Source organism: Crocodylus siamensis, chromosome 11 (assembly GCF_052110815.1).
Source record: "Crocodylus siamensis isolate JL-2025a chromosome 11, ASM5211081v1, whole genome shotgun sequence".
In the NCBI taxonomy this organism is placed as follows: Eukaryota; Metazoa; Chordata; order Crocodylia; family Crocodylidae; genus Crocodylus; species Crocodylus siamensis.
In genome coordinates this window covers 29,386,571-29,404,887 of record NC_143405.1, presented here as the reverse complement: position 1 = coordinate 29,404,887, position 18,317 = coordinate 29,386,571, and the positions used below count along the sequence as shown (strand labels likewise).

The 18,317-nt window shown below is 46.3% G+C and overlaps 1 protein-coding gene across 2 annotated transcripts in view; it reads left to right on the top strand.

The window, feature by feature from the left end:
* STIMATE (STIM activating enhancer) overlaps positions 1-10,587 on the top strand; it is a 61,739-nt gene extending 51,152 nt beyond the window's left edge. Inside the window, exons 6-8 of one of the 2 annotated variants that reach the window (XM_090021045.1) lie at positions 2,124-2,201; positions 4,323-4,472; positions 8,662-10,587. In XM_090021045.1, the coding sequence (XP_089877171.1) occupies positions 2,124-2,201; positions 4,323-4,472; positions 8,662-8,778 (345 nt within the window). In that variant the 3' untranslated portion in view covers positions 8,779-10,587. The remainder of the gene's footprint in view (positions 1-2,123; positions 2,202-4,322; positions 4,473-8,661) is intronic. The other variant, XM_090021046.1, reaches the window with a different exon arrangement.
* The last annotated feature ends 7,730 nt before the right edge of the window (positions 10,588-18,317 follow it).

Genomic DNA, 18,317 nt, shown 5'->3' with positions numbered 1-18,317 from the left:
CTCTTTCCCCTAGGCATAGCCCTGGCGGAAGGAAACTAGAGACTCCAGCTGCTATTGCTGCTGAAAAAGTGACTGGGTAGAAGCCCAGGGCCCCACATTAACTGCCTTTTGGCTGCATGCAGCCTGTAGGTCACCAATTGGACAGTCGTGTCACATTGGACCAGGAGCTGCAGAACTGAGTTGAGCAATCTCAGAAGAGTAGATGGCTGGCAAATCTCTATCTCTTGAGCACCTCCATCAAATCCAACTTAAGAGTGCCACAGTCTATAAAGTGCTGCTTTCTGGGAGGCTTCCTGGTTCTAGGTGGAGGCAGTGAAGCAGAAGCAGAAACTAGGGAAAGAGGACCTCTTCAATATGCTGTGTATTTGAACTTTCAGTTGTATGAGATGAAGAAATACCTCAAAGGATCAGAGAGTAGCTTTTGAATCTTTGAGCATATGCAGGGTGCCATCAGTTCTGCAGCTAAAACTCTGTACCCTTAAATGGGAAGTCTAGGGTAGCTTGACTCCTTGGGGAAGCCTCACCCCTGCAGCCATGTTGATTGGTACATAACTACTCCTGATATAGTGGACCTGACTGGAGTTGGCTGTGTCTAGAGTGGTCTGTAATGCTATCTTGGTCACAAGTTGCCCTTTTGAAATTAAGAACATCAGGTTCTTCTATCAGTGCTAAGGGACAGTGTCAGATCTACCAGCTTTGGAAAGCTGTTGTGAATTAAAAGGGCCATTGTAGTTAGCGATTTGAAACTGCGAGCTAGCTGATTAATAGTCTTTTACCAAAATGGTCAAACCTTTTGGTCTTGATGTACTTTTTACAGCTTGACTTTCTCATTTGCAAATTGCAGACAGAGAGGATGTGTTGGGTAAGGAGTACAAATACAGAGTGTTGTCTGGGGCACAGAGTACTTGTCCATCCATTTAGCAGCAGTCTAGAAGGAAACAAGGATTCACTAAGTCCATTATGTCCTTGCCAATTGTCAAAGCTACCTTTGTCAGGTCCACTTGGTGTAGTATGTTTACCAGGATGCATGATTGTTCATGTGGTCTCTGCTAGTGTAGTCCCTAGGGCATGTTGCTGGATTAGGACATGCTGGGATTTAGAATTTGGACAGCCTTGCAATATGACATCAGGCTGCTGAGCTATGGTGCAAAAGGGATTCTGTCCAGTTTCTCTCACTTCCCATCTCCCAACCCCCATCTTTGTCTCTTTTCAGGAGTCGTTATGAGAGTAACCTATGACCCATATCCAGAAGTGGGTCTTCTTGCCAGGGCTGCCAGAGCTGCTATATCATGCAGTTAGCACCCAGGAGGCTAATGCTACCACTACACATGTCTGTCCCCTTTTCTCATTACCAGCTGCTTCATTTTAGTCATTAATAGCGACCCAAAAACAGATATTGAGTGATAGGTAAGCTGGGACGGAGGGAGTGGTATTGCCAGTGTTAACTTCCTGGGTGCTGACTTATGATGACAAGTCCCATGGACAAGATCTAGAGAGAGACTGTCCAGCTTGTAAGAGGCCAATGGGCCAGGTGCCACACCTTTGTGGACTGTATGACAACCCAGTCTAGATGACTCTGAAACCACCTCCATGTGTGGGAGCACTGTTTTGGAGTCACCCACAAGTGAGAATATGTATGTGGACTTTATTCAGTGGTGTTACTTTCCAGTAACTGAAATTCTTCAGGATATATGGGCTCACATACAGAATTGAATCCCACCTTCCATGCAATCAAAAATAACATAAGTCTCTAACTGAGACAAAACAGGAGGAAAAACACACACTGCCCTTTGTCCCCTTGGTATCGGGGCACAAAAAAGTCAGTGCTAGAGTACAATCTCCAAAAAGTCTCCAGTCAAAACACAAGACATGAAATGCATCTCCCACAAGTGAAAATGTTCATGTGGACAGTACATCTCAAAGAACTTCAGTTGCTGCCAAGTAACTTCATTTTACTGAAAATGTCATCTTTAATAAAGCATATTCTTTTTCTGTGAAGCTTCCCTTTCTAATTCTTAAGGTTATCACCCCAATATGATCTCTAGGATGTGAATTATTACACTTTCTAACCCAACTGTGTACATATTGCCACAGTCTGAATTTGATCCTTTTTTTCCCCACAGGTAGCTTTATTGAATCCTATAGAGAACCCCCAGCTGGAGCTGGCTATCGTCATGCTGATAGTTCCCTTCTTTGTTAATGTTAGTACAACTGCATGATTCTGTGACAGTTAACCTGTATTTTCTCCCATCTATTTCCATCAATTTAACGTTAATCATTAAAGCACAGCATTCCATGGTAATAGCTGTATTATAAACAACAGATGTGCTGAAGAGTTAAAAAAAATGTGTGTATATATATGTCTCTGTTAGCTAAATAACAACACAGCAATGATGCCCAGAATTTATTACATCATGGATGTGTTAATTTGAAGTCATAGGCCATGTCCAAATGAGTGTGGCTGTGTGGCATGTGGCACCGCAAACATATGTCTGCGACGTCACATACCACATGTTCCATTATTCCCCATGCTGCAATGAAGCAGCGGGGGGGGGGGTTGACTCCTGGATATGCAGGGGTCAGATCAACCCAGAGAGAAAAAAGTGGACCTGCGCACATGGCAGCAGTGTGCGCGGAAGCCACAGTCTGGCAGGCCAGAGCCACACTCTGCCTCTGGCCAGGCTCCACACAGCAGGATCGCGGCGGCTGCAGCCCCAGGAGGCCCCCAGAACCCCAGGTAAGGCTGTTGGGGCCAGTCCAGTGCTGGCCTCAGCCTCCCCTGCCCTATCAGCGTAACTTGCTGCACACCAGCACACACATGGCATGAGTGTTTCCCAGGGACAACTAGAGGCAGCACAAGGTGCACTGCCGCTGGTTGTCCCTGGGGAATCAAATGTCCACACATGTCTGGACGTTGCCATAGAGTCCAACTATTGCCCCTGGTGTTGAATATAGCATTCAGATATTATTACACAAATTATAAAGTTCCAATTACATTTATATGAAGAAAGTATTAATTTACTATTAGTGACAAAAATATCATCACTCTGAAATACCCTAAACCTGGGATGTCAAACACACCCTGCACCCCAGGCTGGATTTGGACAATGGGGCTCCTCACAGGCTGGATACAGATGCAGCAGCCATGGTGGGATGAACAATATTGTTCACCCCCTACTTCATAGTTTCTAGGGTCAGAAGGGATCTGAGTAGATCATCTAGTCCGGCCCCCTGCCATGGCAGGAAAGAGTACTGGGGTCAAATGACCCCAGCAAGGTGTACATCTAGCCTCCTCTTAAAGACCCCCCGGATAGGAGCCAGCACCACTTCTCTTGGAAGTTGGTTCCAAATCCTAGCCACCCTGACTGTGAAGCAGCGCCTTCTGATATCTAGCCTAAATCTACCCTCTGCCACCTTGTGACCGTTATTCCTGGTCACTCCTGGCAGTGCTCGTGGGAACAGGGACTTCCCCAATGCCTGCTGGTCCCCTCTGACTAGTTTGTAACAGGCCACTAGATCCCCCCCTCAGCCTTCTCTTGTGGAGGCTGAACAGGTTCAGGTCCCGTAGCCTCTCCTCATAAGGCCTGCCCTGTTGCCCCCTGATCATGCGAGTGGCCCTCCTCTGGACCCTCTCCATGTTGTCCACATCCCTCTTGAAGTGCGGCGCCCAGAACTGGACACAGTACTCCAGCTGTGGCCTGACCAGTGTCGCACAGAGGGGGAGGATCGCCTCTTTGGACCTGCTCAAGATGCATCTGTGGATGCACGACAAGGTGCGGTTGGCCTTCCTGACTGCATTCCCCGCACTGCCGGCCCATGTTCATCTTGGAGTCAGTGATGACTCCAAGATCCTTTTCTGCCTCTGTACTGACAAGAATGCAGTTCTCCAACCTGTAGGCACACATGCCTCAGAGCTCTGCTGTATTTCAGCAGCAAGCCCTGCCCCTGCTTGCCATGCCCCCAAACTCTTGGTCCCTCTATGAGCCCCACAGGCTGTAAGGCACAGCTCTGCGGGCCATAGGTTTCACTCCTACCCTAGACCAAGGAAGGTTATCAGTATGGCAATTTAAAAAAAAAATGTATTATTAATCACTGAAGAGTTGCTTCTTTATTTTCTGTCACTGCAAGAGGAAGCAATAGAATAGCTTTATTCTAAGAGATATTGAGCATATATTAGCCTAATGTGACTGGATCTATGCCAGAGTATGTCAAACTCCCATTTAGTGTAACTTTCTCTAATTCTGTCCCCATGCACGAACAACTAACAAATATACTGACCTGAGGAAAACTAAATTCTGAATTTCTCTTTGTCTCCATCACAGGCATTGATGTTTTGGGTAGTGGATAATTTTCTTATGAAGAAAGGAAAGACAAAAGCTAAACTTGAAGAAAAGGAAGCAGGACAAGATTCGAGGAATGGAAGTAAAGTTCGTTACAGGAGAGCAGCATCACATGAAGAGTCAGAATCAGAGGTATATAGATTGCCACACGTTGTGATTTTTGTTCCATCTTTGCCTTAAGCCAGTGTATTTGCTAATCCCTTTTTACCTATAAATGTTTCACAAGACCACAGTAGTTTTAATTGGTACTTTAGGGCATCTATACATGTGCTCCAGGGTGGAGTGGGGGATAAGGGCGGCTCATTCGAGCATTATTTAAAGCACCTCCTGCTGCCATTTTGAAATGCAGAGATGCTGAATACACGTGATGTGGAGTCTGCTGGAGCATGCTAATTAGCACACTCTACCAGACTCAGTTAATCAAGTCTGCTCTGATGTGTGCTAATTAGCATGCATCAGAGCAGAGGTCCATTACATATATGGATGCCCTTAGACTTTGGGGTGCCAGCTAATTCACTTAACAGGAAACTGCAGTTTATATTGTCTGCTGAATTTTCAGAAGTCCTGAAATGTACATTTCATGCTTTAATCAATTATGGTAAAATGTGACAAAATTGAAGTAAAGGGTCTACAAATTTTTGGAATCAGGAGAATGAAGTTAATGAGACAGAAGCAATTTTTATATCAATTCTAATTCATTAGTTTGTAGGGTAATACACCACAAACTAACATGATTCTGGCTTCCCCATTCAGCTGTTCAAATTAAAATACAAGGTTATTTGCAGTATCTCGATAGATTAACACCATCCTGTCAGTCAGCTTTAGTTACTCCTCATCAAAAGAGCTTAACTAGGGTAAGTAAGAGATTTGATTTGAACTGCCACTCACCAAAACTTAAGTACCCCTTTTGTTGTGCTTAAAGACAAGCAGCTTCCCTGAATGAGAATTTTAGTAACCACTGTATCAAAGAACTTTCTATATTATCAAGATTTCATAGATAGATGTCTAGGGTTGGAAGGGACCTGGTAGATCATCGTGTCCAACCTCCTGCTCCAGGCATGAAAGAGTGCTGGGCGTTAGGTAACCCCAGCCAGCTGCCTGTCTAATCTCTTGAACATCTCCAGGCTAGGGGAAAGTACCACCTCCCTTGGAAGCCTTTTCCATATTTTGGCACCCCTTACTGTAAAGAATTTCTTCCTTATGTCCAATCTAAATCAAGTCAAGTAAGGCATCTCCCCTAGTGAGACTGCACACCTCCAATACTCCTACCAATGCAGCCCAGTATGTCATTAGCCTTCTTGGCAACAAGGGAACCCTGTTGGCTCCTATTCAGCAACTGTCCACTGTAGCTCCCAGGTCCTTTTCTGCAGGGCTGCTGCTTTGCCAGTCAGTTCCCAGCTTGTACCAGTGCATGGGATTGTTATACCCCAGCGAATTAAGCATTTATGCCCCTGCATAATTTTGCACATAAAACATATGACCACACATAATTGCATAATATTGCATAATTTAACCGGGGCAGGGTCTGTGCTTCCAACTAGGAGCTCCATATGGAGGCACTAAATGTGGAGGTATGCACCTGGACAGCTGGTAAGTGGGGAAGGGAGCTCTTGCCTGCAAGAGGTGTGGCAGGTTGTGGGTGGGTGTGGGAGTGTGTGTGATTGGGTGCAGGGTTTGTTGGTGTGTGTGAGTCCCCCGCACCTCCTCCCCCATAGTGCATTGCCCCCACTGGCAGCAGCAGCAGCAGGCAGCAGGTCCTCGGCAGCCAGAGCCCCCAGTGGCGTACAGCTCCACCTGAGTCCTGGCTCCAAAGCCAGCCTGGTCCACTGGCATGTGCCTTTAGGCAGACCAGGCTGGCCCCATACCAGCACGTGGGGCTCCCAGCATTGCAGGTGGAGTCATGCTCCATTAGGCTGGGCTAAGACGACTCCATGCCTCCACATGGGGCTTCCAGCACTCCATTGGGGAGCCACACGTGGAAGCACAGAGTCTGCCCGGCCCGATGGCGTGCAGACCAGGAGCCATGGAGAGTCTCGTGGAGGCACAGAGCCAGCCTGGCCTGACCCGATGGCACACGGCTCTTGCCTGCAGTCCTGTGAGCCTCGTGCTGGTACAGAGCCAGACTGGTCTGGTTGAAAGGTGCGCACCAGCAAGCCAAGCTAGGCCAGCTCCATGCCACCACATGTAGCCTCCGGGACTCAGCCACAGCCACACACTGCTGGGCAGCCCTGCCTGCCATGGCTATGAGTGCCCCGAGGGCCTGCTGCCTCCTCCTGCTGCTAGCAACGGGCTGTGCACCATAGGGGAGGCAGGGCATTTGGCACAAGGGCCATACCCACCCACAAACCCTACACCCACCCACACATGCACCCACAAACCCCACACACCCCCATACCTACAAATCCCACACACACAGCCACACCCCTCACACATTCACAACCCCCCACACATACATCCCCTTCACACCTCCCCCAACCACACCCCCTCATACACAATATACAAAAGTAAAACTTTATTATGAGCTATTATGCAATCACCTCTATATACACTACACAAGTATGTAAATCAGGACAAAAATATTTTTTAAATAAATTTAAAATATGTATAGTAGATGTTTGATTTTAATATATGATTTGGTGGTTACATAAATGCTGTAACAAACGCAGCTGATGCAGAGCGCAGCAACTCACTGTACAACTTTGTCTTCTCCAAACACAACCATTCACTCTCAGAAGAAAAAATGAAAGAGTTGGTCTTCCTTTGTTTCAACCTTGGAACTTGAAAAGACTTTAAGTTAACACATACATTTTTGTTTTACTATTATTGATGCTTTATTTTATTATGATTTTATTTATTTATTCGACTTACTTTGTTGGTATTTTGACAAGTATTGTACTGTGCAAAGAACCCAACATAACTGATCAATAATTTTGTTACAGACCCCAACCACAACATCACCCTTGTTGCTGTCCCCTATGACCCTAACCTGGAGACTTTCAACAGGGCTATCTCCAGTTTAGACATATCTGATTTATTTATTGAAAGGACTTTTAGCACTCCTTTATTTTTCTTTTGAACTTGGAAAAGAAATGAGTGTCTAATTTACTGGAAAAAAAGTAAATTTGCTGAAAATTAGAAAATCTAATCTCAAGTATAACAAGTCCTAATGGTTTTATTTAGTTTTAAAAATTATACCTGCTTGGTTACATTTTTATTTTTTGTTCATAGAATAGTAAAGCACTAAAGATTCTGTGGTAAAATGTGTTGTAGAGCCGTATAAATACAAAGTACCTATGTATATTTCTAGAGAAGGTTCAAATGGTGTTATGTTTAGCTTGATTTGTAAAAAAGAAAAAAAATAAAAGTAATTCATTCTACATAATTTTGAATTTTTCTGCACACAATTTTCAATTTTTCTGTGCATAACTCCCAGTGGTTTAAATTGTTCTATCCTAAGTGCAGGATTTTGCACTTGTACCCATTGAACCTCATGGGATTTCTTTTGATCCAACTCTCTAATTTGTTGTGGTGTCTCTGATTCCTAACCCTACCCTCCAGCATTATCTACTACTCCCCCCAGCTTGGTGTCATCTATAAACTTGCTGAGGGTGTGCTCCATCCCATCTGCTAGGTCATTGATAAAGATTTTGAATAAAATCGGCCCCAGGACTGATCCTTGGGGCACTCCACTTGATGCCAGGTGCCAACTAGACATTGAGCTATTGACTACTACCCTCTGAGCCCGATGATCCAGCCAGTTTTCTGTCTACCAGAAAGTTGTTCCCAGCACTCTCCAAAAACTTCCTGGATTGCCTGTGCACTGCTGTATTGTTGTCCTAGCAGATGTCAGGGTGATTGAAGACCCCCATGAGAACCAAGGCCTGTGATTGGGAAACTTCCACTAGCTGTTTGAAGAAAGCCTCATCCACCACTTCCTCCTGGTCTGATGATCTATAACAGACCCCCACCATGACATCACCCTTGTTGCTGTCCCCTCTGACCCTATCCTGGAGACTTTCAACAGGCCTATCTCCAGTTTAGACGTATCTGATTTATTTATTGCAAGAAAATTGAAGTATGAAGGATCTTTTAATGATTGCAAGTTACTTTCTAAGTAATATTTGAAATTTTGGATAGTTATGCCAAGAAGTGGCATGAACCCTAACAACTGATCCAAATTTCTTTTATTTAGTATAGTAGCTTCTCTAAACTGACGGGGAGTCTCAGTGGCAATAAATTGTTTTATGTTAGAGGGAGAGTGAAAAATAGAGTGTGCCTGTTATTTGATATACATTATTCAGAAGAAGTTTTTTGTTTTTAGATCCTCATTTCTGCAGATGATGAAATGGAGGAATCAGAAGTTGAAGAGGATCTGCGGAGACTGACTGATTTAAAGCCTGTTAAGAAGAAGAAGCATCGTTTTGGGCTGCCTGTATGATGCATTCCCTAGCCTGTAAATTTGCAGGTTTTGTGGCAAAGACTTTTCAGTCAGTTGCATTTCACTTTGCAACAGCATCCCTTTTTTCTTACAAACTGACTCAAAACTAGGCCTCTGAATAGGATGCAGGGAGATGGAAGACTTTCCAGTTCAGTTGCACTACAGAAATGCTAACCAAATATGCAAGCGTGTCTTTTCATCACATGTGAAAACAGCATTATTAAGGACCAAGGACTAGGGTGATTTGTATCTGACATTTTACAGAAGACCATAAAAAACAAATACTACAATGGTTAATTTATGGTTACTAAATGAGTCGATGCAAGATGATCTGAAAAAGGCATGAGGATTGACTAAGTTAAACCAGTAAGTTTTATTACTAAAACTGGCTTTTGCAACATATTAAGTACTAGAGCAGAATAGTTTTATGGTTACACACAGTAACAATGTTATTTTTTTAAGTATATGTTTACTTTGTACAAGGTACCTATAAAAGTAATAGGTGGGAAAAGATTTTTTTTTTCAAGTCTCCTCTAACCAGTTTGACAGTTTTATATTTAAGTTATATTTTCTTACTGTTATTTAAAGATTCTCTTTGTCAGAGAAATGTAAACAATTCCCTTTTTGTGTGGAAAAAAAGGTCAAGATTTGGACTGAAATTCTTGTTTATCTTTGTTTCCCAACTACAATAACGCAAAGAGATCATAAAGAGAAAAGCTGTCTTTTTCACTACTGAAATCACCAAATATCCACTAGAAATGTAACCCTAAATGTGGTTTTAGCCACATTGTTTTACAATACATTTTTGTACAATGGGAGATGTATTCTGCATAATTGGGAAACATGCACTTTAGCATACAGCAAAAACAAACCTTTCTTATTATATAGTTCCTTTATCTAAGAAATGAACTTCTAAGGATGACTGCTGATATTTATTGCTTAAAAATCTAAAAGTCTCCTGATCATACCTCTCAGCAGTATAAAAGGAGACAGAACATTCCTTTTTTCTATTTACTTGTGTGGATTCTAGCACATGGAATCTTAATCTGATAGCAGATATTAGCACAGTGATGCAAATAATAATTCTGTCCTATGTTTGTATCTTTGGTTTAAAAGGTTTCGGCCATTTAAATATGTGTGTATAATGCTGTCATTTAATAATAATTTATTGGAAGGCTTTAAAGTGATGTTTTTCCAGCTCTCTTCTTCATTTCCTCAAAAAGCCTGTCTCTTTCTTCCTTGTTCTCTTTGGAATAAGACTGAGAGGTATAAAGCACCTGTTACTGCATCAACTACATATCTGCAGCTTTCTGTATCAGCTTTCTTTGGTTACTGAAAATACGTCTATTTAAGTTCAACATCGGTAGCTATGTTTTCAGTGGTGTATTGCTATGAGTATTTCCTAAATGACCTAAATGATGATTATGGTTTTGACAACTTTCCTGGCTTAATCAAATTTTGCATAGCACAAGGAGATATATCAAAGAAATAAAAAATTATATATATATTGCAAATCTGTGGTAGTATGTGGACATCACATATGTTCCAAGCCTTAAACCAAACAATTTCACTGGAAAACAGCTAGAACTTTTTAATAATTTTTTACATTTTTATAAACTTACCTGGTCTTAATGTGGTATATTATCAAGACTTAAGTGGTATCGATGGGCCTTAGGAAATATTAAATTGTGCACTCACTCCCTTGCTTGCTTTTGCTGTTCTAACATTCTTGTTTGTTTACTGCTTGGCTGGTTGAGGCGAACAGAACATCCTGGGACTTTATAGATAAACCTCAATCTTCCCAGCTAACTAAAAGGGACATGTTATCAAACCTGACATTTGAGAGCTAACTAGAGCTGCTGACCTGTTACTGTGCACTAAAATGTAATGTTTGCAATAAGTTGTTAAATACTAGTTGTGTGCTCTGTGGAGGGGGGTTAAAACTAAACTGAAGAACTCGTATACATGCTGACTGAGAGCAAATTTACTCCCAGTCAGCCTAGCCAGCAAGGGGCCACAGGGGACAGGGAGCTCTGTTTGCAGTCCCGGCACTGCTCAGCTCCCCAGCTCCCCCGAGGAGCTGAAAGCCAATCAGCTGTAGGACTGGGGAGCTCTCTGCCTCCTGTCCTGGCTCCTAGCACAGAGCTCCGGAGGATGATCAGGGACTGGGAACCCAGCCTCCCATGCCCCCCCAGAGTACCTCCGCATGGCACGATGCCAGGGAGCGGGCAGGGACTGCAAATCCAGCCCTCACCTGTCCCCCAGAGCAGCTCCAAACCACACCGAGTCGGCTGCTCCAGGGAGTGGGTGGGGGCTGGATTCCCCCTCCCCTCTCTATCCAGCAGGAGGCTCACCTGCAGCTGCCCCACACTCAGGATAGCTCCCTACAACTCCCCACCGGGCAGGGGGCTTGCTGGTAGCTGTGTGTCCAGATAGGCACAGGGCCAGGAAAACTGTCCCCTCCCAGTATGTGTGGGGCCAGGAGACAGCTGCTGCTCAACAGAGCTCTCCTGGCTCTGTGCTCACTGGAACTGGCCCGTGCCTCTTGCCAGCTCCTGGGCTAGCACCAGGGAGGAGCTTGGAGCTCCCCCTGACTGCTGTAGAGGGGCAGAACAGGGCAGGAGCAGCTCCCAAGAGGGAGCGTGTGTAGACGTGCTGCTTTGAATTACTAGCACGTGTAGATGCACTTAGTGGTTACTGCCAATATGTGTACTTTTACTCCATTTTCATTGAGGATCAAATTACCTTCCCTTTACTGCAGTAAAAGTATGCACTTGTGCAGTTACTCCAAAGTGTCAGGCACTTAAGTTATCTCAAGGTACATCTTGGTTGGGCCCTACCCTTTGCAAATAACAAGAACTTAAATGAGACAAAAAATTAAATATTAATAAATTAATGTGACAGCTGCACGTTTATACACGCATCTTTAAAGAGCTTATACATATAAGAAAGAGTAACATCTAATGCTAGATGTTAAATGAAGTGTTGGCAGTGCAGTCTGAGAGAAACATTTCCTTCTCTAGACAAACCGAGATTTTAGGCTGTGCGTATAAAAGTAATGGATTTCCATTCAATGAAAATCAACTATGTAGTATAACCTAAATAAAACAGAAATTTTAATTTTAATTTACAGAAAAGATGCAGAAACTGTGGAGATGAAGTTACCATATCTGTCACCTTTAAAATCACTTAAGTGGCCATGATATCTGGCCTAGGTATGTTCAAATAAACTGAACATTCATGTCCATATAATATATAGTCTTAAAGTTCTGGCTTTAATATATTCAGGTCTCCTTGTCTTACTTTAAACCGGTAACATGCTGTATATTAATGTTGCAGACTAAAATGTGTTATAGCTTTTCTTCAGGGAAAACTCATGCTTGTTGAGTTGTAAACTAGAACAATGCAAAGTTCCAGAGATCTTCTAACAGATATGTGCTCAGTCGCTAACTGTGCCTGGCAGGGTGAAGAGCATTCAGCCATAGCCATTTCAGTTAAAAGTGAGCATCAGAAAGAATTCCTGCCACTGTGTTTGTCTAAACCAAGTCTGCAACTTGCTGTGCTTTTTCAGCAGAAAATGGAATTAAAGTGAGCAAATCCAGCCACATAAGGTCACAATAAATCTACAGCACAGCTGTGCAAACTTTTTTAGACAATATTTAGTTTCTAGTTCAATTACTGAAAATTACTTCTATGGTTTTACAAAGTAAAACTGCAGTATCTTTAAAAAAGGGACTCTTGTCAGTGGTTTTTGTCTTGCCAGGGTATCTGTTTCAAATTGAATTTTGGGTTTCTTTTATCATAAGTTCAGAGTAGAGCCTGAGTGAGCAAAACAATGGCTTCATTCTGCTGCCCTGTCTTTGGACCATGTTGTTTAATCAGTAGTGTTATATTACACTTCAAGGGTAAATGATGTATTTACATTGTGTATTGGTTTACAATAAAGTTTGACATTGATTTGTATATTTGTTCTACAGTCACTTTGTGTTAAAAAATGTATGTGTTGTTTATACTTAGTTCCAGCAGCTAGATTTTTGTGTTGGGTCTGCAGCCCAATTCATAGGCTTTGTTTTTGTTTTCTGCACTGAAATTAATTTTAGCATGTTTACGCATTAAGGTCATAATGTTTTACTGTAAGTGGAGAGGCAAGTTTTATCAGGTTAAGTATTTTGTTTATGCTTGGTGTCAGACATGCAAATTTCTCTCAAATGTGAACTCAAAAGATGTATTCCTTGCAGAGGGCTCCCACCATGGGGGACTGCCATAGAAAATAGCTGAATTATGTTATTTTCACATTTGCCACAAGAAATAACGAAAGTGTGTATGAGTACTATCTGAGAGCACATACACCTGTACAACTTATGAATAACGTCTTCTCCGAATAAAACCCTGTGGGATAGAACTTTGATCACTCGCATTCGCAGCACATATCACCCTTCCCTGGAACCTACATAGAAAATCCTCAAACAATTGCAGCCCATACTAGAAGAAGACCCAATTCTTAAAGAGATCTTAGCCATCCTAGCCTTTAAACAAGCACCGAACCTTGCCAGCCTCATCACCAGAACCAAACTCCCTCTGACTTAAATCACACCTACTGAATCCAGACCATACCAGGACAAGAAATGTAAAACCTGCCAACACATCTCCACTAGGGCTGTGCAAACCTTTGGTCCCTGATTCAATTCAGCAGAGATTCGGCCCGATTCAGTGGCTGAATCTCCAAATCCAAATTGAATCAGAGGGTCCTTTAATCTCTCCATATTGAATCAAAACCCTCCGAATCAATTTGGAGAGATTTGGAAAGATTCGGTGACTCAGACATAGATGCAGCTTTAACTGTTTTTTCTACATACCTCTAGGTAGCGAGTGCCTTGTGAATACTGCAGTGCTGGGGCATATGGAGTGTCCCACAGAAACACGGGGGGCTCTCCAGCGTGTTCAGCAGCAGACCTGGAAATGGACTTTGCACTTCCGAGTCCGCCAGAGAGCACGTGCTGCCCCCATCTCCCCAGCTCAGGAATTGGCCATGGGAGGACACCAGGTGCGTCCCACCCCCCCGACCCAGGAGGCACCAGCCATTCCATCTAGTTCACAGAGCTAGGAATTTGGCAGTGTTAAATTCCATGCCTCTTGGGCCACTCAGCCACCAAATTTCCAATCCATGGTCAGCCCTGCAGGCCAGATCCAGAGCATGGAGCCAAGTCACCTGGCCCACGGGACTACCTGTGGGTCAGAAATTTGCCAGTGGGACAAGTCACAGGAATTAATGCTGCTGCCACTTGCCTCACTACCAAATTTCTGAGTTGGTGGGCAGGCCAGATGGCATGGCTCCAAGTTCTGGATCCAGCCTGTGAACCAGGCCCAAACAACTCATCCAACCAGCACACCCCTGTATTAGAAGGACTGAAACTTCTTATCCATAAATGTTGTAGTGGGATTAGAACTGTGATGGTCTAGGACAGGGGCAGGCAACGTTTTTTGGCTGGAGTAATGAAAAACACCACAACACCTACCTTGGAAGGTGCCAGAGTGCGGCATGCCAGAAAAACAAAATGAGAGCAGGGGGTACAGTGCAGGATGCCCTGCTTGCGCCCCTTGCACCCCACCCAAAGCCCTTGCCCCCCAGCCCTGCTGCCCCTTGCCCCCCCACCCAAAGCCCCTGCCCCCCAGCCTGGGCTCTGTAGCTGTCAGCAGCTACCCAGAACCTGGGCCAGCTGCAAACATCTGCCTCTCTGCCCCAGCCCCAGCTGCCTCCCAGACTCAGCCCCAGCCCCAAGGCTCCAGAGAGGCAGCACATACTGGCGGTGCTCCCTGCTGTGCTACCCTTGCTGCTTCTGCAAAGCAGCGTTAAAACCCGGTGCAGCAGGGCACAGCAGGGGGCACAGAAAGCTTCCTGCTCCCAGCTGCCTGCTGCCCTGCCACATTTCCCTTGTGTGCACAGGAGCAGCGTGGGCAGCAGTACAGGGTTGTGCCCCTCACTGCTGCCCGCGTCTGCAGGGAAATGTGGCAGGGCAGCAGGGAGCTCGGAGCAGGCAGCTTTCTGCGCCCTGCTCTGTGCCATGCTGGGTTCCAACGCTGCTTTGCAGAAGTGGTGAGGGCAACACAGCAGGGAGTATTGCCAGTAAGTGCTGCCTCCCTGGAGCCCAGGGTCAGGTCTGGGAGGCAGCTGGCACCAGGGTCTGGAGAGGCAGCAAATGTTTGCAGCTGGCCCAGGTTCTGAGTAGTTGCTGATGGCCATGGAGCCCAGGCTACTTGCAGCAGGGCTTCCATGGAAGCAGCCCGGGGTCCGTGGCTGTCAGCAGCTACCCAGAACTGGGGCTGGCTGCAGCCAGGAGGCTACAATCAGCTGCTGCCCTCCTGCCCCACCCCAGCTGTCTCCCAGCCCTGGGCTCCAGGAAGGCAGCAGGTACCAGCACTGTGCCCGTTGGGGCCAGGGCCAGGGAGGCAGCAGCTGTTTGTAGCCTACCAGCTGCAGCCGGTCCTGACTCTGGGTAGCTGCTGCTAGCCACAGAGCCTGGGCTGCTCCCAGCAGGGCTTGCAACATCCCAGGAGCAGCCTGGTGTCCCGCCTGGCAGCAGCTACCCCAGAGGCAGGAAATTATTTCGGATAGAGGGCTGCTGACCCAGTTTTTGCAAGTTGTCAAGGGTAGCCCCACCCCCTGGTCATCATCTTGGGACCAATGTCCCAGTGTCTTGGGGCCAGCGCTGGCGGGGCCCAGAGCGGGATGCAGGCTGGCAGGGGTTTGTGGAGCCAGGTTGCACTTCACCGGCAGGGAGAGGGGGGAGCTGGCCCGGCTCCATAAAGCCCCCGCCAGCCGGGACCCCTGTACTCCTGCCACCCTGCTCTGGGCACCACCGGTGCTGGCCCTGGGACACTGGTGTGAGCCCCATGCACCCGCTCACTCCTAGTGCCCCCTCAGCCCTGTGGTACAGGCTGGGGGCAGCATGCAGCCCCGATCCCCTGCTCCCTGCCACTCCTGTCCTGAGCAGGCACAGGCAGCCCCATGTGGGCTATGAGTGGCTGCAGCGCAGGGCACAAGGTACAGGGTGGGCGAGGGGGCCTTTTTCCCATGCTCAGCACCAGCTTGTAACCCACCCCTGCTGCCAGCCTGGGCTCTGTGCTAGCTCCAGGCTTGCACATCGGGGCTACGCATGGCAGCAGCAGCTGTGGATGACCCGCTTGCTGCGCCAGCTAGTGTTTGCCACCACCGCCTCTGGGCTGCCCAGTGCACGAGCTCTGGGCGGGTAGCAGTAGCAAACAGTGCCTGGCATGGCAAGTGGGGGGCCACAGCTGCTGCTGCCATGGCAGAGCTCCAACGGGTGAGCCTGGAGCCAGCACGGGACCCAGGCTGGCAGTGGGGGCGGGTTACAAGCTGGTGCTGAACACAGAAAAAGCAGCCCTTCACCTGCCCCGTGCCCAGCAGTCCCGTGCTGCAGCCACTCGCAGCCCATGTGGGGCTATGAATGGCTACAACAGGGAGTGCCAGCCACAGGATGGGGGAGGGGATGCTTTTCCCCAGGCTCCTTCCCTGCTGTCCACCTGCCCTCTTACCTGAGTTACTGTGTGCCAGTGCAGCCACATGGTCCCAGGCCAGAAGCCCCTGTTGGGGTTTCCAGCTGCGGGAGTGGGGCTAGGAGGGCCCTGCTGTTGCGGGAGCCTGCTGGGCTTCCCCTGGGTCCTACTGCCCCTGGTTCCTGTCATTTTTTATAGGAACCAAAGACAGATAAATATTAATTTTCTAAATTTTTTTAAGGGCCCCGTGGGCCGGATAGAATGGCCTTGCCGACCAGATACAGCCTGCCGGCTGGATTTTGCCCACCCATATTTTTTTTAATGTCTAGCAGAGTGATGAATTTCTGTTCCCAGGCCCATCTTCTGGAAGTATTTTGTAGATTTCCTTTAAAGACAAGAATTTTTAGAATAAGAAAAGTGGTGGTGGTTATATGAAAAATGTCTTCCTACCTATGTTTGTATGTCTCTGTTCTTTATCTGTTCCCTATGATTGCTCATTCTGGTGCATAGTTTCTATCTAGTTTCTCATGTAATTTCCATGAAGCCTTTGGTGCATTGGATGAGGCAGGGTTGTGTCCCCTTTGGTGTCTGTTAATCAACAGTCTATTGATTATTTTAACAATAAATGCAAAACATCTGCATTGCCACCACAATCAAGACCCTCCACAATGAAACCACTAAAAATCTATAGACCATACACATATCTGTCCCAGAATGTGGTTCAATGTATTGAATGCCTCATGGAAATTATGGTGTGTGGGTGAAACCAAATAGAAACTATGCACCAGAGTGGTCTATTTGCTATTAAGCTGAAAGTTTATCTGCTTCTCCTTGGGTGCATCTACACAAGATGCCTAATGTGCAGTAGCCTAATAACTGCGCAGTAGCACGTCACAGCATGGACAGTGCTAATTACACTACTGCTCCATATTATTAGGCTACTGTGCAGTAGCATCACTAAAAAGGCATTTGCAGGTGCTACTGCACAGTAACTGTAGATACCGCACATTTAGTTAGTACTTCATTAAGCAAGTACTAAATTAAATGTGCAGTAACTACTGTGCATTAATAAACATGTAGACACACCCCTTGAGACCCAAGAAAGGGCACTTTGTGCCCAAAAGCTTGTCTATCTTCTCTCCCAGGTATAGAGCTGGTTCAATAAAAGTTACACCAAAAGAACCCTGCCCTCCTTTCTGTAAATAATCTAAGGAAGTATCATATTGCTATCTCTGCCAGCTTTTGCATCATCACCCTAGAACTCAGCTGCTGCTGGTACATCTCCACTGCCTTTTTTTACAAGAACAACAGCAGCCCAAGTGTGAAAGACGATGCAAAGCTATAAGAGAACCTGGAGTCCACTGTTAACTCACTTCCAGTGTCCCCCACCCCAAACTTCTGCCATGGCTCCAGACCTTTGCTCCTGCAGACCTCCCACTCTGCTGTGCTGCCACTCAGCTGACAGCACCCAGGTTTGGGACATGCAGGCTCCCAGACAACTGGGACAAGAAGCTGGCCATGCCCCCACCCTCCCCACTGGGGTCCTCTCCAGAAGGGGTTGGCCTCTCCAGGAAAGCGCCCCAGGGCCAGCCTGCTGGTACACCACAGCTACTCCCCAAGCGGGTCCCTACTGTGTGTGCCCTAGGCAATGCATGATGAGCTGTCTGTGCAGGGAGAGGAGTGACTCCACTATGCCCTTCTGCTGCACCTGCACTCATGGTTTGGGAACCTGAGCTACAATGGCACGGGGGCAAGCCCAGGCTGCCCCACAACCTCTGCCATCATCTGGAGGGCTACCTGTGGCAGTGCTACATATCTCTACCCCCTGCTACCAAGGAGAACATTGCTGCCATCATCAACACCTTCCTTGGGGTGTGAGAGGCTTGTGCCCATCCATCTGTGGGGGACACAGGCTGCCCAATAAAGTGCTAAGCTGTGTCCCAGCTCTTTGCATGCTGCAGGAAGGGAAACCTGAGGCTGGGGGATTTTCAACAGGATGGGCAGGGAGAGGCAGCAGGGCAGGA